This window comes from Carlito syrichta, unplaced genomic scaffold, assembly GCF_000164805.1.
Source record: "Carlito syrichta isolate Samal-C Ts95f unplaced genomic scaffold, Tarsius_syrichta-2.0.1 Scaffold306780, whole genome shotgun sequence".
Taxonomy (NCBI): Eukaryota; Metazoa; Chordata; class Mammalia; order Primates; family Tarsiidae; genus Carlito; species Carlito syrichta.
This window is the reverse complement of record NW_007250876.1, coordinates 42,735-59,791: the sequence shown is the minus strand read 5'-3', so window position 1 is coordinate 59,791 and position 17,057 is coordinate 42,735. Positions and strand designations below refer to the sequence as shown.

The following is a 17,057-nucleotide window of genomic DNA, read 5'->3' as shown; positions in this document are numbered from 1 at the left end:
TCCCACGCCCAGCTGATTTTTTGATTTATTGTAGAGATGAAGTCTCACACGCCCTGGCGGGTCTCGAACCCGTGGGCTCAGGCAATCCACTCACCTCAGCCTCCCAAAGGCACGAGATTACAGGCTGAGCCACCGAGCCCGGCTCTAATTTTTGATTTATTGTAGAGATGAGGTCTCGCCAAGTTGCCCAGGCGGGTCTCGAACCCGCGGGCTCAGGCAATCCACTCACCTCAGCCTCCCAAAGTGCTGGGATTACAGGTTGAGCCACCGAGCCCGGCAATGAAATTTTAAAAATAAGGAAACAAACTAGTAAGTTCAGCTTCAGATTTATTTACTCATAGAACTTTTCCCACAAAAATATATCTGTTCAGTGTTTGCAAAATAGTTCCTTTGGAAACAGTATTAAGAAACTGTATATATGAATATTACTGTTTTGATAATAGCTATTTTCAAGCCCTCTTGCAGAGTGCTCAGTCCATTCACTTTGAGACAGTTCAGACGGGGCTAAAGACCTAACCTTTTCCCAATAAGTCCAATACTTGTTAATAAATGTAAAGTCACTAATCAACAAAGCATTAATATGCTTTCTATTTTTTACAGCAATCATCTGGTTGAGAGATTTTGTGAAAGTGAAGAACATAATCAATACAGAGAAACCTTCGGCCGGATTCTAAATCTTAACCTGAACAAGAAAATTCCCACTGTAGTAACACCGTGTGAATGTAACTTATGTGGAAAAGTCTTTATGCATCCTTCATCCCTTAGCAGGCACATCAGATCTCACGCTGGACACAAACCGTATGAGTATCAAGAGTATGGAGAGAAACCATATAAATGTAAGCAGTGTGGGAAAGCTTTCAGTTCTTGTCAGTCCATTCGAAGACATGAAAGAACTCACACTGGTGAGAAACCGTATGAATGTAAGGAATGTGGGAAAGCCTTCATTTCTCTTCCAAGCGTTCGAAGGCACATGGTTAAGCACACTGGAGATGGACCTTACAAATGTCAGGAATGTGGGAAAGCCTTTGACCGTCCCAGTTTGTTTCGAATCCATGAAAGAACTCACACTGGAGAGAAACCCTATGAATGTAAGGAATGTGAGAAAGCCTTCATTTCTCTCCCAAGTTTTCAAAGACATATGATTAGACACACTGGAGATGGACCTTACAAATGTCAGGAATGTGGGAAAGCCTTTGACCGTCCCAGTTTGTTTCGAATCCATGAAAGAACTCACACTGGAGAGAAACCCCATGAGTGTATGCAATGTGGGAAAGCCTTCATTTCTCTCACAAATTTTCAAAGTCACATGATTCAGCACACTGGAGATGGACCTTATAAATGTAAGGTGTGTGGAAGAGCCTTCATTTTTCCCAGTTACGTTCGAAAACATGAACGAACTCATACTGGGGAGAAACCGTATGAATGTAATAAATGTGGTAAAACCTTCAGTTCTTCCAGCAATGTTCGAACACACGAAAGGACTCACACCGGGGAGAAACCCTATGCATGTAAGGAATGTGGGAAAGCCTTCATTTCTCTCCCAAGTGTCCGAAGACATATGATTAGACACACTGGCGATGGCCCTTATAAATGTCAGATATGTGGTAGAGCCTTTGACTGTCCCAGTTCATTTCAAATACATGAAAGAACTCACACTGGAGAGAAACCCTATGAATGTAAGGAATGTGGGAAAGCCTTCATTTCTCTCAAAAGGATTCGAAAACATATGATACTGCACACTGGAGAGGGACCATATAAATGTCAGGTATGTGGTAAAGCCTTTGACTGTCCTAGTACCGTTCGAACACATGAAAGAACTCACACTGGAGAAAAACCCTACGAATGTAAAGAATGTGGGAAAGCATTCAATTATGCCAGTTCCATTCGAATACATGAAAGAACTCATACAGGAGAGAAGCCCTATGAATGTAATAAATGTGGGAAAACATTCAGCTATTCCAGTTCCTTTCAAAGACATAAAAGAGCTCATGGTGGAGATCAACCTTATGTAAGAAATGTGGAAAACCTTTCATTTATTACACAACCTTCAAGTACACATGAGAATGCGTAGTGGAGCAAAATTCTACATGTGTAAAGAATATGGAAAGTCTTCAGATTGCCTTCTGGGTTTTGGACTTGCTTGGGAGCTTACCCCTCCTCCTCTTCTCTTTCTTCCTTTTGAAATAGGAATGCCTATCTTATGCCTGTCTCACTGTTGTGTTTTGAAGTATACACGTAGTTTGGCTTCACAGGTTTGCAGCTGAAGAAGACTTTTGCCTCAGCACGAATTGAGTCTCAACCATATTTGACTTGTATGATATTGAGATGATGCTTTGAGTTTGGGCATTAGAAATCATTCTAGAATTTGTTAAGACTTTTGAGGCCTTAGGGATGAGATACTTGTATTTTATGTGATAGAAGAACACGGGCTTTGGGGGGGCTAGATGTGGAAAGGTTGGGATTTTGGGGGGCCAATGTGGAAGAGTTGGGCTTAGTGTGTATGTTCCCTAAACTCACTGTTAAACCCTACCCTCTAATGTGATGGTATTCAGAGATGTCCCTAGTGCTTGTTGGGATTAGATGAAATTGTGAGGATGGAGGCCTAATAAATGGGATTTGTCTCCTGACGTGAGTCCCTAGAGAGCTAGCTTTGCTCTCCACTGTGAAAGAACACAATAAGAAGGTAGTCTTACTTGGACCAGAAAGCAGGCTGCCACCAGACACACAGTCTGCCAGTGCCTTGATATTGGTCTTCCCAGCCTTTTAAACTGAGAAATAAATGTTTGTTGTTTAAACCATCCAGTTTATGGTATTTTGTTTTAGCAGATCAAGCTAAGACACAGCCCAATATTAAAATGCAGAAAGGACTTGAATTGACGCTTTTCTCTAAAGAAGATATGCAAATAGCCAATAAGCACATACGTCATTAGTCAGCAGGGAGATGCAAATCAAATCCATGACACACATACCACCTCATACCCATTAGGATTAGTGCTATAAAGTATGAGAAATCAATGCTGGCAAGGATGTGGGATGATTGAGACTGACCCTTGAGCACTGTCAGTTGGAATATAAAATGGCACAAGCACTGCTGAAAATAACATGGCAGATTCTCAAAAAATTAACATGGAAATAACATGATCCAGCATTTCAGTTTCTGGGAAAATACTCAAAAAGATGGATAGTGAGGTCTTAAGTAGGTATTTGTACACTCATGTACATAACAGCATCATTCACAGTAGGTAAAGTGTCTTCTACTCAAGTGTTCATTGACAGGAGAATGAAGAAACAAAAGAGAGTGTATACATGCAATGGAATATGACAGCCTGAAAAAGGAAGGGAATTCTCACATATGCTGCAGCATAGGTGAACCTTGAGAACATTATGTTAAATGAAATGGGCCATTCACATAGAAACCTGTATGATTCTACTTATGTTAGGTATCTAGGTCATTTGTAGAGAAAGTATAGTGTCATTGCCAAGGGCTGGGAAAATTGAGTATGGGTAGTTATTTAATGGGCATAGAGTTTCAGTTCTGCAAGGTGAAAAGGGTCCTATAGAGGGATGGTGGTGATGGTTGCACAGCAATATGCAAGTTCTTAATTCCACTGAACTGTACACTTAAAACTGGTTAAGATGGTAAATCTTAAGAGTATTTTACCACACACACAGGGGCCACAGTGCTGCACAGGCTCTGTGGAACCCTCAGCATACAAAGATACTCTAGATCTGTTTCTTGGTCTCAGCACTAACTTGTTTTCCTATGTCCAGGAAGGACCTGTTCCCACACAGTTCATTTGGGTCACAGTAAGCATTTAGATTTGGTTACCCAGGCTTGGCTCACCTGCCTCTTCACCTCTTCACTACAGACCTGAACCCTACACCCAAACCAAGAGCCTATACTAGCTCCTGTTACCTCCTCATTTAAATTTAAATTCTAATTTAAATTGTCTCTGCATACCATTCATGTATGTATCTGATAATCTGAACAAGCAGGCAATTTTACTTATGAACAAATCTTTCAGAATATGAGAAACAGAATACCAAAAAAAAGTGTGAAAGACTTTAACTATGGGAAATTCACACAATATAATAATGTGCAATTATTGACCACTAATTGTACTTCATCTACGGGCATAGTTCAAGAAATGAAGAGATTAAAAAGGTCTCTTCACACACAGTAAGGAAAGAAATGCCTGATGTTAATAGTAGAGTCAATGTTTGGGGTTATATATGTGATAAAACATGGAAGTTTCCAGAAGAGATGACGGTAATCTTGCCCCATGATATCACAGAATGTATGGAGGGTTCATTTTTAATAGCAGGTTAGCATATTCTTACTTATTTTTGAGTAGGGGTCTCTCTTGCCCAGGCTAGAGTGCAGTGGTACAATCATGGCTCACCACAGCCTCAAACTTTTGGACTCAGGTGATCCTTCTGCCTCAGCCTCCCTAGTACCTGAGACTATAGGTTTGCACCACCACACCTAGCTAATTTTTTGATTTTTTTTTTTTTTTTTGGTAGAGACAAAGCGTTGCTCTGTTGCCTAGACTGGTCTCAAACTCCGGGCTCCCAAAGTGCTGGGATTACAGGTGTGAGCCACTGTACCCAGCCAGTATATTCTTTTCATCCAACGTTTGTTTGCAAATTAGGTTGGCTTATTTTTCATTTCTTTTTTCGTGATTGCTCTAGTGTTTGCTATGTCATAACTTACCACAGTCAGTACAGTATTCTGTAAGAGATGTAGCCATAGCTATAAGGCTGACACCATGTGTTACTTGTCATTATGATACAACCTGGACCAGGGATTTCCAGCCCGGGCATGGGGATTTCCAGAAGACAAGGCCACCTCAGCACAGATGCAACTTTCATAAGCCTTAAAACTTACTCTTAACAAGAATAGCTTAAACTCTCTTTATGAAGGAAACATTTGGTAAGTGATCCAGACTGAAAACAGGTAAGACAGGAGGAAGAATCTCACAAACTCAGGACGGTCTGTGGAGTGAGATCCTCCCAGTCTATCAGGCGTCTGACCCTTACTGTCTTGCCCATGACACAGATCTATACCTACTATTCGTCTTGCAAGAATGTTGCCAGAATGCACTGCTTGAGCATCAAGCCGTGCCCCAAAACTCATCTTTGACATGAATTAGACCAAAGGAGACAAGTTGCTTCTGGGGAAACTGTTTAACTAGGATCACCCAACGTCCCTGAACATGACAATCAGCTGCAAATATCCAGTGATACACAAAAATATTTTTCCCAAAGGTTTCAGAGCTCAGATTCAAAATGTCCCTTATGCCTGGTATGCAGTCATGTGACCTGGGTTCTACCTAACATGACGCTTGTGTTTGGATGGAATAACACGGCGAATTGAGCACTACATGGGGCTTCTAGTTTCTTGAAATAGACAGTGGCAGCAGCAGTGATTGTGCCTTTTGACAGTTTATTTCCTCTCCATACATAATGGCATGAGTTTATCTGGAACTTAGTGGTGCTTTTCTTATTTTTCCAGTTCTGGAATATGGAGGGTTTGGCCATGTCTTTTTTGTTGTTTGTTCTTTTAGAAGTTTGGCCCTTGTAAGTCCCTTTTTGCTGGGTGAAGGACATGTAATTGGAGGCATGGTTCTGCTAGTGCCTACCTGTCTGATTGGAATGTGATTTTGCTTCTCAGGTTTTCTTGAGTCTAGCATCACAGCTCTCCCCGCACAACCAGCATGGAGGTGGATCATAAAATCAAGATAAATTTTTCTAGCATGTGTGTTATTGGTAGGAAATTATCCAAATATAGGTCAGCTGACTGATAATATTGGGTTTATATGTCCCATGGAAAATGTCAACCACCAACTCTTTACCACTGGTGGGAAATCCCATGGTGTGATCCTGATTCATACCTTACTGTGGTTACACTGTTTCAGCTTTACTGAGGCTTCTCGGAGAAAGTGTTCACATAAACAGTAATCCCACTGATAGTTAACTAAATGACAGTAGAAAGTTAAGTTCATTCTGACAATGATTCAAATCGCTCTGAGACAGGCATCCTCTTCTGTAAAGTATGCACAGATACCATTTCTGATCATTTCCTGTCTGAGTTCCTAGAGGAATTGCGCATCTTTAATATCTTGTGAGACAAACACCACCACCTTAATCTACCCAAAATGCAGCAATAACTCCACCATGCCCGAGACAGAGAAGCATCTCTAGAGATCATCTAGTGCAGAGATGGCATCTGGGGGGCAGATCCACTTTTAAGTGATCTGAGTGGAAAGAGAAATGGAGGGCCCATTTTCAACCCATGTAAAATAATACAAGGAAAAAAAAAACACCCAACCAATACTAGACAGTATCAATCCTCCACACCATATAGGAAGAAAAGTTCTCTGGATATTTAGCAACAGGAATAAAGTGATGGGAGGCTGAGTGCGGTGGCTCACGCCTGTAATTTCAGCATTTAGGAGGTGGAGTTGAGAGGACTGTTTGAGCCCAGGGGTTCTAGACCAGCCTGGGCAACTTGGCAAAACCCTGTCTCTACAACAAACCAAAAAATTTGCCGGGCATGGTGACACACACCTGTTTCTAGCTACTTGGAAGACTGAGGCAGAAGGATTGACTGAGCCTAGCAGGTCAAGACTGCAGTGGCTATGAGTGTGCCACAGCACTCAAGCATGGGCTATACAGACCGAGACTCCGACTCGAAAAAGGAAAAGAATAAAATAATGGATATTTTTCCATTTTGTGATCTGTTTCCTCTTTTAAAAATATTTGCAAAACTATAGTTTAGAGGCAGGTTTACTGGAAAACAGATTTCTTGAAGACAGCAAGGCCTCTTTAAGTTTTATTTCCTCACTGCTCATTTCAACTCAAATAAAAGACCCATTACACGGAAAAAAATGTGTCTATCAGAGAAGATACATTAGTCTGGTTGTCCCTGTTCACACTGTTGGGATGCAAAAGCATGGTCCTCAGGAAATATTTCATCCCTGTCCTTCTCCATTCTGCCTTCAACTGCACTTGTGGGTGCAACAGTCATTTCTGCAGTGTGGCCATGGAATAGTTCTCCTTCTCCCTTGGAAAGTTAAGGATACTCTCACCCTGTTAATAGTTTCCAACTTGGTGTTCCTGTGGTTACTGTAGTAGGCATTGAAGATGTGCTATTTTAAGGTTGGGTTGAACAACACGAGGGGGGTTTTATTGATTTCCATGAAAGCAAACATGCCAAATGTCACTTGCTTATAGTCTTATTGCATTCACCTGTACCAAGGGAAGCACATTAAAACTCAGAACTCACCTGGCCAACAGGATGTTCTTCTAAGCCAAATGAAGGGGGTCTGTTTAAGGAACTCGGGGAATTCCTTGTATGGATGGAAGGAGCTTCTTACCCAAGATTCAAGAAGCTCCACATGGAAGTAAAGGATCAAGTGATTCTTTTTGGGATGAATTTCACCAAGTGGCAGAATATCAAGTTTCCATTAAAAATTTTTTTTTTTCCTTCATGGAATGACTTACATAGTGATCTGGTATTGGAAATAGGAGTGGAAGGTAGAATAACAAATTGTTTTATCTAGTGGAGAAGGCATCAATCACCCAAAACTAATAATCACAGAATTTACGTACTAAGGATTTCACAGTATGGAAAAATAAACAACCATAGAAGGAATCAGTATAAGTTGGTCACAGAACTAAATTACCAACATTAGTTTTCAGTAATTTTCCAGGCCAGATTATCTTTTACTCTCAAAGAACAATTACATCTTCAGTATAAATTTTTGTACCATTGAGTGAAGTTTTACTTTCGAATTCTTTATGAAAACAGTGATGATAGCAATACACCACTAGAAACAACAACAACAACAATAATAAATACTAGGCAGAATTTATGTCTGGCACTGCACTAGGCACCTCACTCTATTGCTCAGGCTGAAGTGCAGTGCATGATCATAGCTCACTGCAGCCTTGATCTCTTGGGTTCAGGGATCTGCCTGAGTCTTTTGAGTAACTAGGACTACAGGCACACACCACCATGCACAGCTAATTTAAACAATTTTTTATTTTATAGAGATAGTAGGGGTGGGGAGGTTGGTCTCACTATGTTGCTCAAGCAGGTCTCAAACTCCTGGCCTCAAAGATCCTCCCAAATTGTTGAGATTACAGGTGTGATCCACCATTCTGGCCCTCAGTTTGCATGCATTTTATTGAGGCATTCTGCATCTATATTCATCAGAGATATTGGCTTGTAGTTTCCTTTTTTTGTGCATGTCTGATTGGTAGAATTAATCAATGAAGCCATCAAGTCCTGGGCTTTTTTGAGGGGGGGGTTAGAGTCTCAGTCGGTCACCCAAGCTGGAGTACAGCTCACGGTCACTGCAACTTCGACTTGCTGGGCTCCAGTGATCCTTCCGCCTCAGCCTTCCAAGTAGCTGGAACTACAGGCACGTGCTACCACGCCTGACTAATCTTTTGATTTATTGTAGAGATGAGGTTTCACCAAGTTGCCCAGGCTGGTCTCAGGCAATCCTCTTGCTTTGGCCTCCCAAAGTGCTGGAATTATAGGCTTGAGCCACCGCACCCGGCCTTTATTTTATTTTTATAATAGAGATGGGGTCTTGCTGTATTGCTGACTGGCCTCTAACTCCTGGCCTCAAGCAATCCTCTCACCTCAGCCTCCCAAAGCGCTGGGGTTACAGGCATGGGCCACCACACCAGGCCAGAAATACAGATTTTATTTTTTCAGGTCTTGGGGAATACACCACATACATGAAGGCCACACACAGAGGTCAGGGACTGCATAGACAAAGAGAGATGAACCCATGGGCCACTGTCTTTATTTGGGTTCAGAGTATACAAAGAGGTTTCCCTCAGGGAATTTTAATTGTCAGTTTAAAGCAAACAGGCCTAACATTTAAGGAGGTTACACTGTGACTGAGAGGTGGCCACTGTAGCACACCTACATAGTCCATATGGAGCATGAGGGTCAGTGGGGCCAGTCAAGTAGGTTGTAGTTAGCTGTCCCACAGGGAGTTGGTCACCAGGAATCAGCAGTATAAGGCAGATATTTAGACTGATTGCCTTGAGGAACTAGGAGAGGTATAGGACTAGAAACATTATTAAGAGTGACTAAGCCCGGCTTCTGGTATGACAAAGTTAAACTTGTATTTGAAATGGATGCCAAGGCAACATACAAATATAAGAAATCACTACAATGTCTTCCCGTTTATTTGTATGTTGTCATTTATTTCAGCAACATTTTGTAATTTTGAATGAATAAGGCATTTGTCTTCTTGGTTACACTGATTCCTCAGTGTTTTACTCTTTTTGATGCTTTTGTAAATGGAATTTTTAATTTTATTTTTTGAGACAGGGTCTCCCTTTGTTGCACAGGCTGGAGTGTAGTTGTGTGATTATGGCTAACTGCAGGCTTGATCTACTGGGCTCAAGTGATCCTCTGGCCTTGGCCTCCTAAAGTGCTGAGATTACAGGTGTGAGCCACCATACCCAGCCAATTTCTCTTTTTTGAGTTGGAGTCTCACTCCGTCGCCCAGGCTGGAGTGCAGTGGCACGCTCATGGCCACCCCAACGTCGACCTGCTGGGCTCCGGCGATCCTTCCCCCTAGCCTTCCAAGTGGCTGGAACTACAGGCGTGTACTACTATGCCTGGCTAATTTTTTATTTATTGTAGAGATGAAGTCTCATCATGTTGCCCAGGCTGGTCTCAAACCCACGGGCTCAGGCAATCCTCATTGATTGCTTTAATGTTGAACTATCCTTGCATTCTAGGGACAAATTCCACAGTTATATTTTTAATATGATGCTGAATTTCATTTGATAGTATTTGTTAAGATTTTAAGCATTAATATTCATGAAGGACATTGGTTTGTAGTCTTCTTGTACCTCTATCAGCTTTGGTATCAGGGTGAAACTGGCTTCACAGAATGAATTAGAAAGTCTTCCCCTCTTCAATTGTTTGGAGCAGCTAGGGAAGGACTGGTGTTACTTATTTATTTATACATACCTGCTGTGTTAAGCACAACTTCTTTAAATGTTTGGTAAATTTTTACCGTTGAAGCCATGGTTCTAGGTTTCAACAGTTTTTTTGGTTACAGAGTCAACATCCCCCCCTAGTAAATACCTCTATTCATATTTCCTATTTCTTTGTGATTCTATTTTGGTATGTAGTGTGTTTCTAGGAATTTGTTGATTTCATCTAGGTTTCCAATTTATTAGTGTAGTATTCTCTTTTAATCCTTTTTATTTCTATAAAATTGGTAGTAATATCCATACTTTCATTTCTGAGCTTAATAATTTGTCTTTTTTTTTTTTAATTGGAGTCTCACTCCATCACCCAGGCTGAAGTGCAGTGGCATGCTCATGGCCATCGCAGACTGTACCTGCTGGGCTCAGATGATCTTTCCACTTCAGCTTTCCAAGAAGCTGGAACTACAGGCATGCACTACCACACTCAGCCAATTTTATTTTTTATTGTAGAGATGAGGTCTTGCCTAGTTGCCTGGGCTGGTCTTGAACCCCTGGGGTCAGGAAATCCTCTTGCCTCTGCCTCCCAAAGTGCTGGGATTACAGGTGTGAGCCACCGCACTCAGCTTCCTTTTTTCTTAATCAGTCTAGCTAAAGGTTTGTCAATTTTGTTAATCTTTTAAAAAACCCATTTTTTGGTTTTGATAGTCTGTTTTTGTATTTCATTTATCTCTGCTCTGTGCTCTATTATTTACTGTGTTGTTAGCTATTTTTTTTAAAGCCTACTGTTCTTTTTCTGGTTCCTTAATGTATAGCATTAGGAAAATTGATTTGAAATAATTGTAGACAAGAATGCATTGACAGCTTGATTGGACCATTTAATCCATTTATATATAAGGTAATTACTGATGAGGGAGGCCTTGTATAATTTTACTATTTGTGTTCTGTAAGTTTTAGAGCTTTTTAATTCTTCATTTCTTCTAATACTTTTCTTTAGTATCACTTGGTTTTTTTAGTAAAACATTTTGATTTCTCACATGTATTTTCTGTGGATATTTGCTTTATGGTTAGAAAGCAATGGGAATTAGATGGAGGGTAAAGATGGGTAGCAATGATTGTACTAAGAGCCATAATTGCCTGAAATTCATCACTATTTACTGTCTGTTTTTTTTTCTCCCGGAAGACGCAGGCAATAGACTCCAGAGTTCCAAATTAGCTACATCAGACAGATTCTGCCAGTTCAATAGTTGCCTTGATGGGGAGACATATTCCTCATGCTTCCTACTCTGCCATCTTCCTAGTATCCTCTGCCCTGACTTTTTATACTAATATATTATTTCAAGTCTCACTCTAAATGTTACCTCCTCAGAGAGTCTCTCCTCCCACCTGGGTTACTCCTACTCTTTTCTATGTGTTAGATTTTTTTCACTGCTGTTTTAGTTTAGAATTTTTTTTTTTTTTTTTTTTTTGAGTTGGAGTCTCACTCGGTCGCCCAGACTGGAGTGCAGTGGCCGCTCCCGGCCACCGCAGCCTCGACCTGCTGGGCTCTGGCGATCCTTCCGCCTCAGCCTTCCGAGTAGCCGGAATTACAGGTGCGCGCTACCACGCCCGGCTGATTTTTTGATTTATTGTAGAGATGAGGTCTCGCTGCCCAGGTAGGTCTTGAACCTGAGGACTCAGGCAATCCACTCACCTCAGCCTCCCAAAGGCACGGGATTACAGGCTGAGCCTCTGAGCCCAGCTAGTTTAGAATTTTTAAGATGGAAAGCATGACTTCATTGATTAGGAGAGACACAAGATGAAAATAAAAATATTACAGGTGCTGGGGTGTTCATAACACATTTGGGGCCACACATACCCACCATGCCCATTTTTGTAGTGTAGGATATCATGTTTAGAAATGACTATATGATACTGTATGTATAAATAATTGTGAGTAATTTAGGGACACTGATGTGCCTAAGTGCCTCCTATAGCTAGCACATGGCAAGGTGTCTCTTGTTGACATTACTACCAGTTTTGAGACTGAAAGGACATAACATGGAATTAATATACCCAATGAGCGGCCATTTTAACATTGCCTAAATCTCATGTTTTTCTACCAGTTTACTTCACTTACCCTCTAATCATTAGCCAAGGACAGAACCAGCTTTTCAGAGGTAGCTATTGATAATTGTTTTTACAACCCCCCTCCCCAGCATTTTTTGAACTAATTAGCTTTTCTATTTCGAGTATTTGCCTCCACCCATAAGACCCAAGACAACCTAATCAGCCCTTCATGACCTTTTCAAAACAGACAGACCCACTGCCATGGCAACAATCGTGTGACTAGCCCACCCATCTGCCTATCACCTGACGTGAGTACATAAACTTACCTGCCCCTTCAGACCACCACCTAATCACCTTAATGCTCTTCCCTTATCAAGGGGAATGCTTAAAAGGATTCAACCACGAGCCGCCAGTCGCCATTGCTTTCCTAAACTCTGGTATGTCTATATGGCTCTCTGAGCTACTGCCACCATGTTTCTTAGCTTTGGCCCCCTTTCCTACCTTGGGGAGGTGAATCTCTCTCACTTCTCTCTAATTTGCTTTCTAAATAAACTATATTTTCCAATCTAACTTCTGTACATTCTTTGCATCTTTCACACGGCACTGGAACTCACACCAGACACCCACACCCCTGGCAGGTCTAACATTCTGGAGGCTCCTGTGGGAGTGTGACCTAATAGAGTGACTCCGCTTGTCCCTACAAAGCTCATGATTATGAGACAGCAGGGACTGCTGTGGCCAAGGGACTAATGATTCATGACATAGGCTCTGCCATTACCTTCTCTCACCTCACAGCCACCTGGGGTCACCACTGAGAACACCTCCAGAGAGCGCCAGATGTGGAATTTTAAAGATGCTCCCCAGCAAGCAGGAACAGGTTAGACCCGAGATGGGAATCTTAGAGCTGGAAATGGCCTCAAGAGTTACCCTAGGAAGAGATGGCACTGATTCCGGAAATTAGGCAGTCCCTAGGAAGGTCCCACTTGGGGAAACCCATGGGATGCACTCTTATTTTTCAGATCACAGCGTTTCCAAAAATTTAACCCGAGAAACTTGGTGTAAACAGAGACTCTAGGAGTTCTCCCACTTCTCTCCAGTCATATGTATGATGAGGGCAGGTGTAGCCCTATAAAGGGTGTTTCTTAACATCACACTGGGTTCCAAGAAAGGCCTGTTAGGAAAGGAGTCGTTTCTTTTTTTTGAGTTGGAGTCTTAGCCTTTACCCAGGCTGGAGTGCAGTGGCATGCTCACTGCCACTGCAGCCTTGACCTGCTGGGCTCAGGCGATCATTCCATCTCAGCCTTCCAAGTAGTAGGAACTACAGGCACTCACGCCACCACGCTCAGCTAATTTTTTTGATTTATTGTAGAGACAAGGTCTCGCCAAGTTGTCCAGGCTGGTCTCAAACCCCTGGACTCAGGCAATCCTCTCACTTTGGCCTCCCAAAGTGCTGGGATTACAGGCATGAGTCACACCCCGCCCGGCCCCAGAAAAGGAGTCCTCAAGTTCTCCCTAATAAGGATCCCAAGATGGTAGAAGGAAATGTTGCACATGCAAAAGTCAAGATTCAGGAGTTTAGCATTTTCTTAGCATATTAAAATGGACTTATTTTCTATACATTTTAAATAAATACAGTGTATTAAATATAGTTATACTTCATAGATGTATAACTATACCACCATCAAGATGGAGAACATGTCTTATAGTGCCTATTTCTACTAAACTCTTCCACCCGCTGGCTGCAGTGGCTCACACCTATCATCTCAGCTCTTTGGGAGGCCGAGGTGGGAAGATTGCCTGAGCCCAAGGGTTCGAGACCAGCCTAGGCAAACTGGCGAGACTTCATCTCTACAATAAATCAAAAAATTAGCTGGGAGTGGTGACATGTGCCTGTAGTTCCAGCTACTTGGAAGGCTGAGGCGGAAGGATCACCCGAGCCCAGCAGATTGAGGCTGCAGTGGCCGTGAACGTGCCACTGCACTCCAGCCTGGGCAACAGAGTGAGACTCCGACTCAAAGGACAAAACAAAACAAAACAAAAAAATCTCCTCCACTCATAACCATTGATTTATGTCCCTGATCCTATGCCTTTGCCAGAAAGTCCTATAACTGGAATACCACGTTGCCTCATGTGTCTTATAGTGCCTATTTCTACTATTTAATGCCATATTTGTAAAAGTACATAATTATACAAATCTTGCAGTGTTCTTCTGAGTTCACATTTTTCACAGTGCCTAGAAGCTTGATGGCATGCAAAAGGTCCTCTCAACTGAATGGTTCTGTCGTTATATGGCATGTGTTTGGGGAAGATCTTGTGGTCCCTGTGCTTCGTTTTCATTTTAAAGATGGGAGTAATGGATGGGGAGGGGAGGGAGGAGAATGAAAAGAGATAATTATGATGAAACCTACAGTGCTAAGAAAATATATTAGCACTGAAAATAATGGACAAACAAAAGGTCTTACTATTTAATAAAACACAAAGCTATTACTTTCTTTTCTTGTTTTTGATTGTCATCTCACTCCGTTGCCCAGGCTGGAGTGCAGTGGCACACTCACGGCCACCCCAGTGTCACCCTGCTGGGCTCCGGTGAGCCTTCCGCCTCAGCCTTCCAAGTAGCCAGAAATACAGGCGTGTACTACCACGCATGGCTAATATTTGATTTATTGTAAAGACAAGGTCTCACCGTGTTGCCTAGGCTGGTCTCAAACCCTCAGGCTCAGGCAATCATCTCGCCTCAGCCCCTGGTGCTGGGATTACAGGCTTGAACCACAGCGCCATGCCACAAAGCTATCACTTTCCACCCCCTCTTCCATAACATGTCCTGAAAGACTTAAGAATACAGAAATTATCCCTGTGTTAAAGCAGAATAAGCAGAAGGCCATTAATCTAGGGTTGTTTCTGTACTTAGAACCATTACATAAGCAAACCAAAACTAATATAAAGGTATTCCTTGTAAAAACAAAAAACAAAAAAATGAAGCCGAAGTCAATCATAAACAGAAAACTAGTCATCAGTTATATAACTAGAAAGTTCCCAACAGATCATACCAAAATAAGGTATATCAAGTAGTTACCTTGCTTCTGCATTCAGCCATTAAAAGCACACTGATCTCGCTGCTAAAGCAGAGAGTTTTGAACCTCTTCTGCTTATGGGTGCTGTCTGATTAATCAGTTCTTTAATGTTCAGATGCTGTTAAACTTATTTTGTCTAAAGTTTTTAGTACAAACAGTCTTTGGAGGTTTGTGGATCCTTAAAACAAAGTGCTTCTAGCTACTCCTTTTATGAAAAGGAACAAGATGTTTCTCAGTTTGAGGATGTCAATATACCTCCTTTTCACCTAAATTACAATATTACTAAAAATGATACCCTCTGCAGCTCCTGTTATTCCTCAGATAATTGCTCTTTAAACATCCATATCTGTTTTTGGTGTTTCGACCAGGAAATTACAATGGACTTGCACAGGTCTCACTCTACTCATAAGAAAAGCCCTAGCCAGGTATAGTGGCGTGTACCTGTAAACCCAGCTACTTGAGAGGCTGAAGTGGGAGGACTGCTTTAGCTCAGGAGTTCAAGATCAGCAGCATGGGCAACACAGTCTGGGAGAAAATAAAATAAAAACCCTGATGGGTTAGCACTGTGCAGATGACCACAACCCTTCCACAAAATGGGAGGAACTCCATGGTTTAATGGTGTATATATTGCATTATTCTGTCTGTATAGCAGCAAAATGATAATGCCAAATACATGAAGCAAGGAAAAGTTCTCTCAAATTACAGTAAACACAAAATTAATAGATATATGGAATGACATCACCAAGATGGTGGAGTAGAAACTTCCAACACTCATTCCCTAGCAGAAACATCAATTTGAACAGCTAGTCATTCACAAAAATACCTTCACGAGAGATAAAGAAACCAGGTGAGAGATTATATATCTAGATGTAGCACAGAAACAAGAAAAGGTGCATTGAAAAGGGTAGGAGAGTTCACGTTACCCATATCACCCCTCACCCAACCCCAGACAGCACAGCAGTGAGAGATCCTCTCTGTGAAGGTGTAAGAAAGTGAAGTGAAACCAAAAATTGCCTTAGACACCCTCCAAAAACAGGTTGGTCCTAGTAAAACCCAGAGCCTGTCAGGCCTCCACAGCTCATTTCTAGTCTGATATCCACAGACCAAGCCTCTAGGCCCATCTCAAAGCTAAACTAGGCTAGGCTGTTGCAGGTTCTAGGCTTACGTCAGATCTCACTAGACTTACGATCTAGGTCCACCCTAGTAGGCCATAGTGCCAAACCTATCCCATGGACTGAGACTCCCAACCCTGCATACCCAGGCCCATCACTGAATTCAGGCTCCAGATCTGCCCCAGAACCGGGTCAGCCCCTGTAGACTCAGGCCCATCCCAGCACTTGTGGATGCAGAATCCAGGCTTACCCTAGCAGACCCACCCTAGTTCACCTCAGTGGACTCAGTCTCCAGGCTCAACCTGGTAGATCTAGGTACCAGACCTGTCCATCTGCTGATCCAGTCACCATGCCAACCTGCCTGAGGACTCCATCAGCAAATTCACATGTGAACCACACAAGAAGACCTGCCCAGAATCTCTGGACAGGCTGAAATCAGTCTTTAAAGATTAGAATAAGGCTGGGAAAGATGGTCATGTCTGTAATTCCACCACTTAAGGAGGCCAAGGTAGGAGGATCACTTCAGGTTACAAGTTTGAGATCAGCCTGAGCAACATAGCAACATCCCATCTTTCCAACAAACAAGAAAATTTAGCCAAGCATGGTGGCATATGCTTTCAGTCTTAGCTCCGTGGGAGACTGAGGCAGGAGAACTGCTTGACCCCAGGAGTTCAAGGCTGCAGTGAGTTATGATAGCACTACGGTACTTCAGGCTGGGGAACAGAACAAGACCCCAACACTTAAAAAAAAAAGTTAAAGTAAGTGTCGCTACTTCTTCAAATGCACACACACCAACCCATGGCAACAAGGATTATGAATAATCCTTGAAATATGATAATACCCAAAGACAAAACAA

General features: G+C 42.1%; 1 protein-coding gene across 2 annotated transcripts; it reads left to right on the top strand.

Moving 5' to 3' along the window:
• Positions 1-598: 598 nt before the first annotated feature.
• LOC103265711 (zinc finger protein 564) lies at positions 599-2,798 on the top strand. Of its 2 annotated transcripts, XM_021715171.1 has the most exons (3): positions 746-1,115; positions 1,200-1,301; positions 1,359-2,798. In XM_021715171.1, exons 1-3 carry the CDS (start codon positions 746-748, stop codon positions 2,069-2,071), a joined length of 1,185 nt encoding a protein of 394 aa, XP_021570846.1. In that variant the 3' UTR covers positions 2,072-2,798. The 2 variants fall into 2 exon arrangements, with proteins under 2 accessions (XP_008061547.2, XP_021570846.1); XM_008063356.2 differs by having other exon boundaries at positions 599-2,798.
• The last annotated feature ends 14,259 nt before the right edge of the window (positions 2,799-17,057 follow it).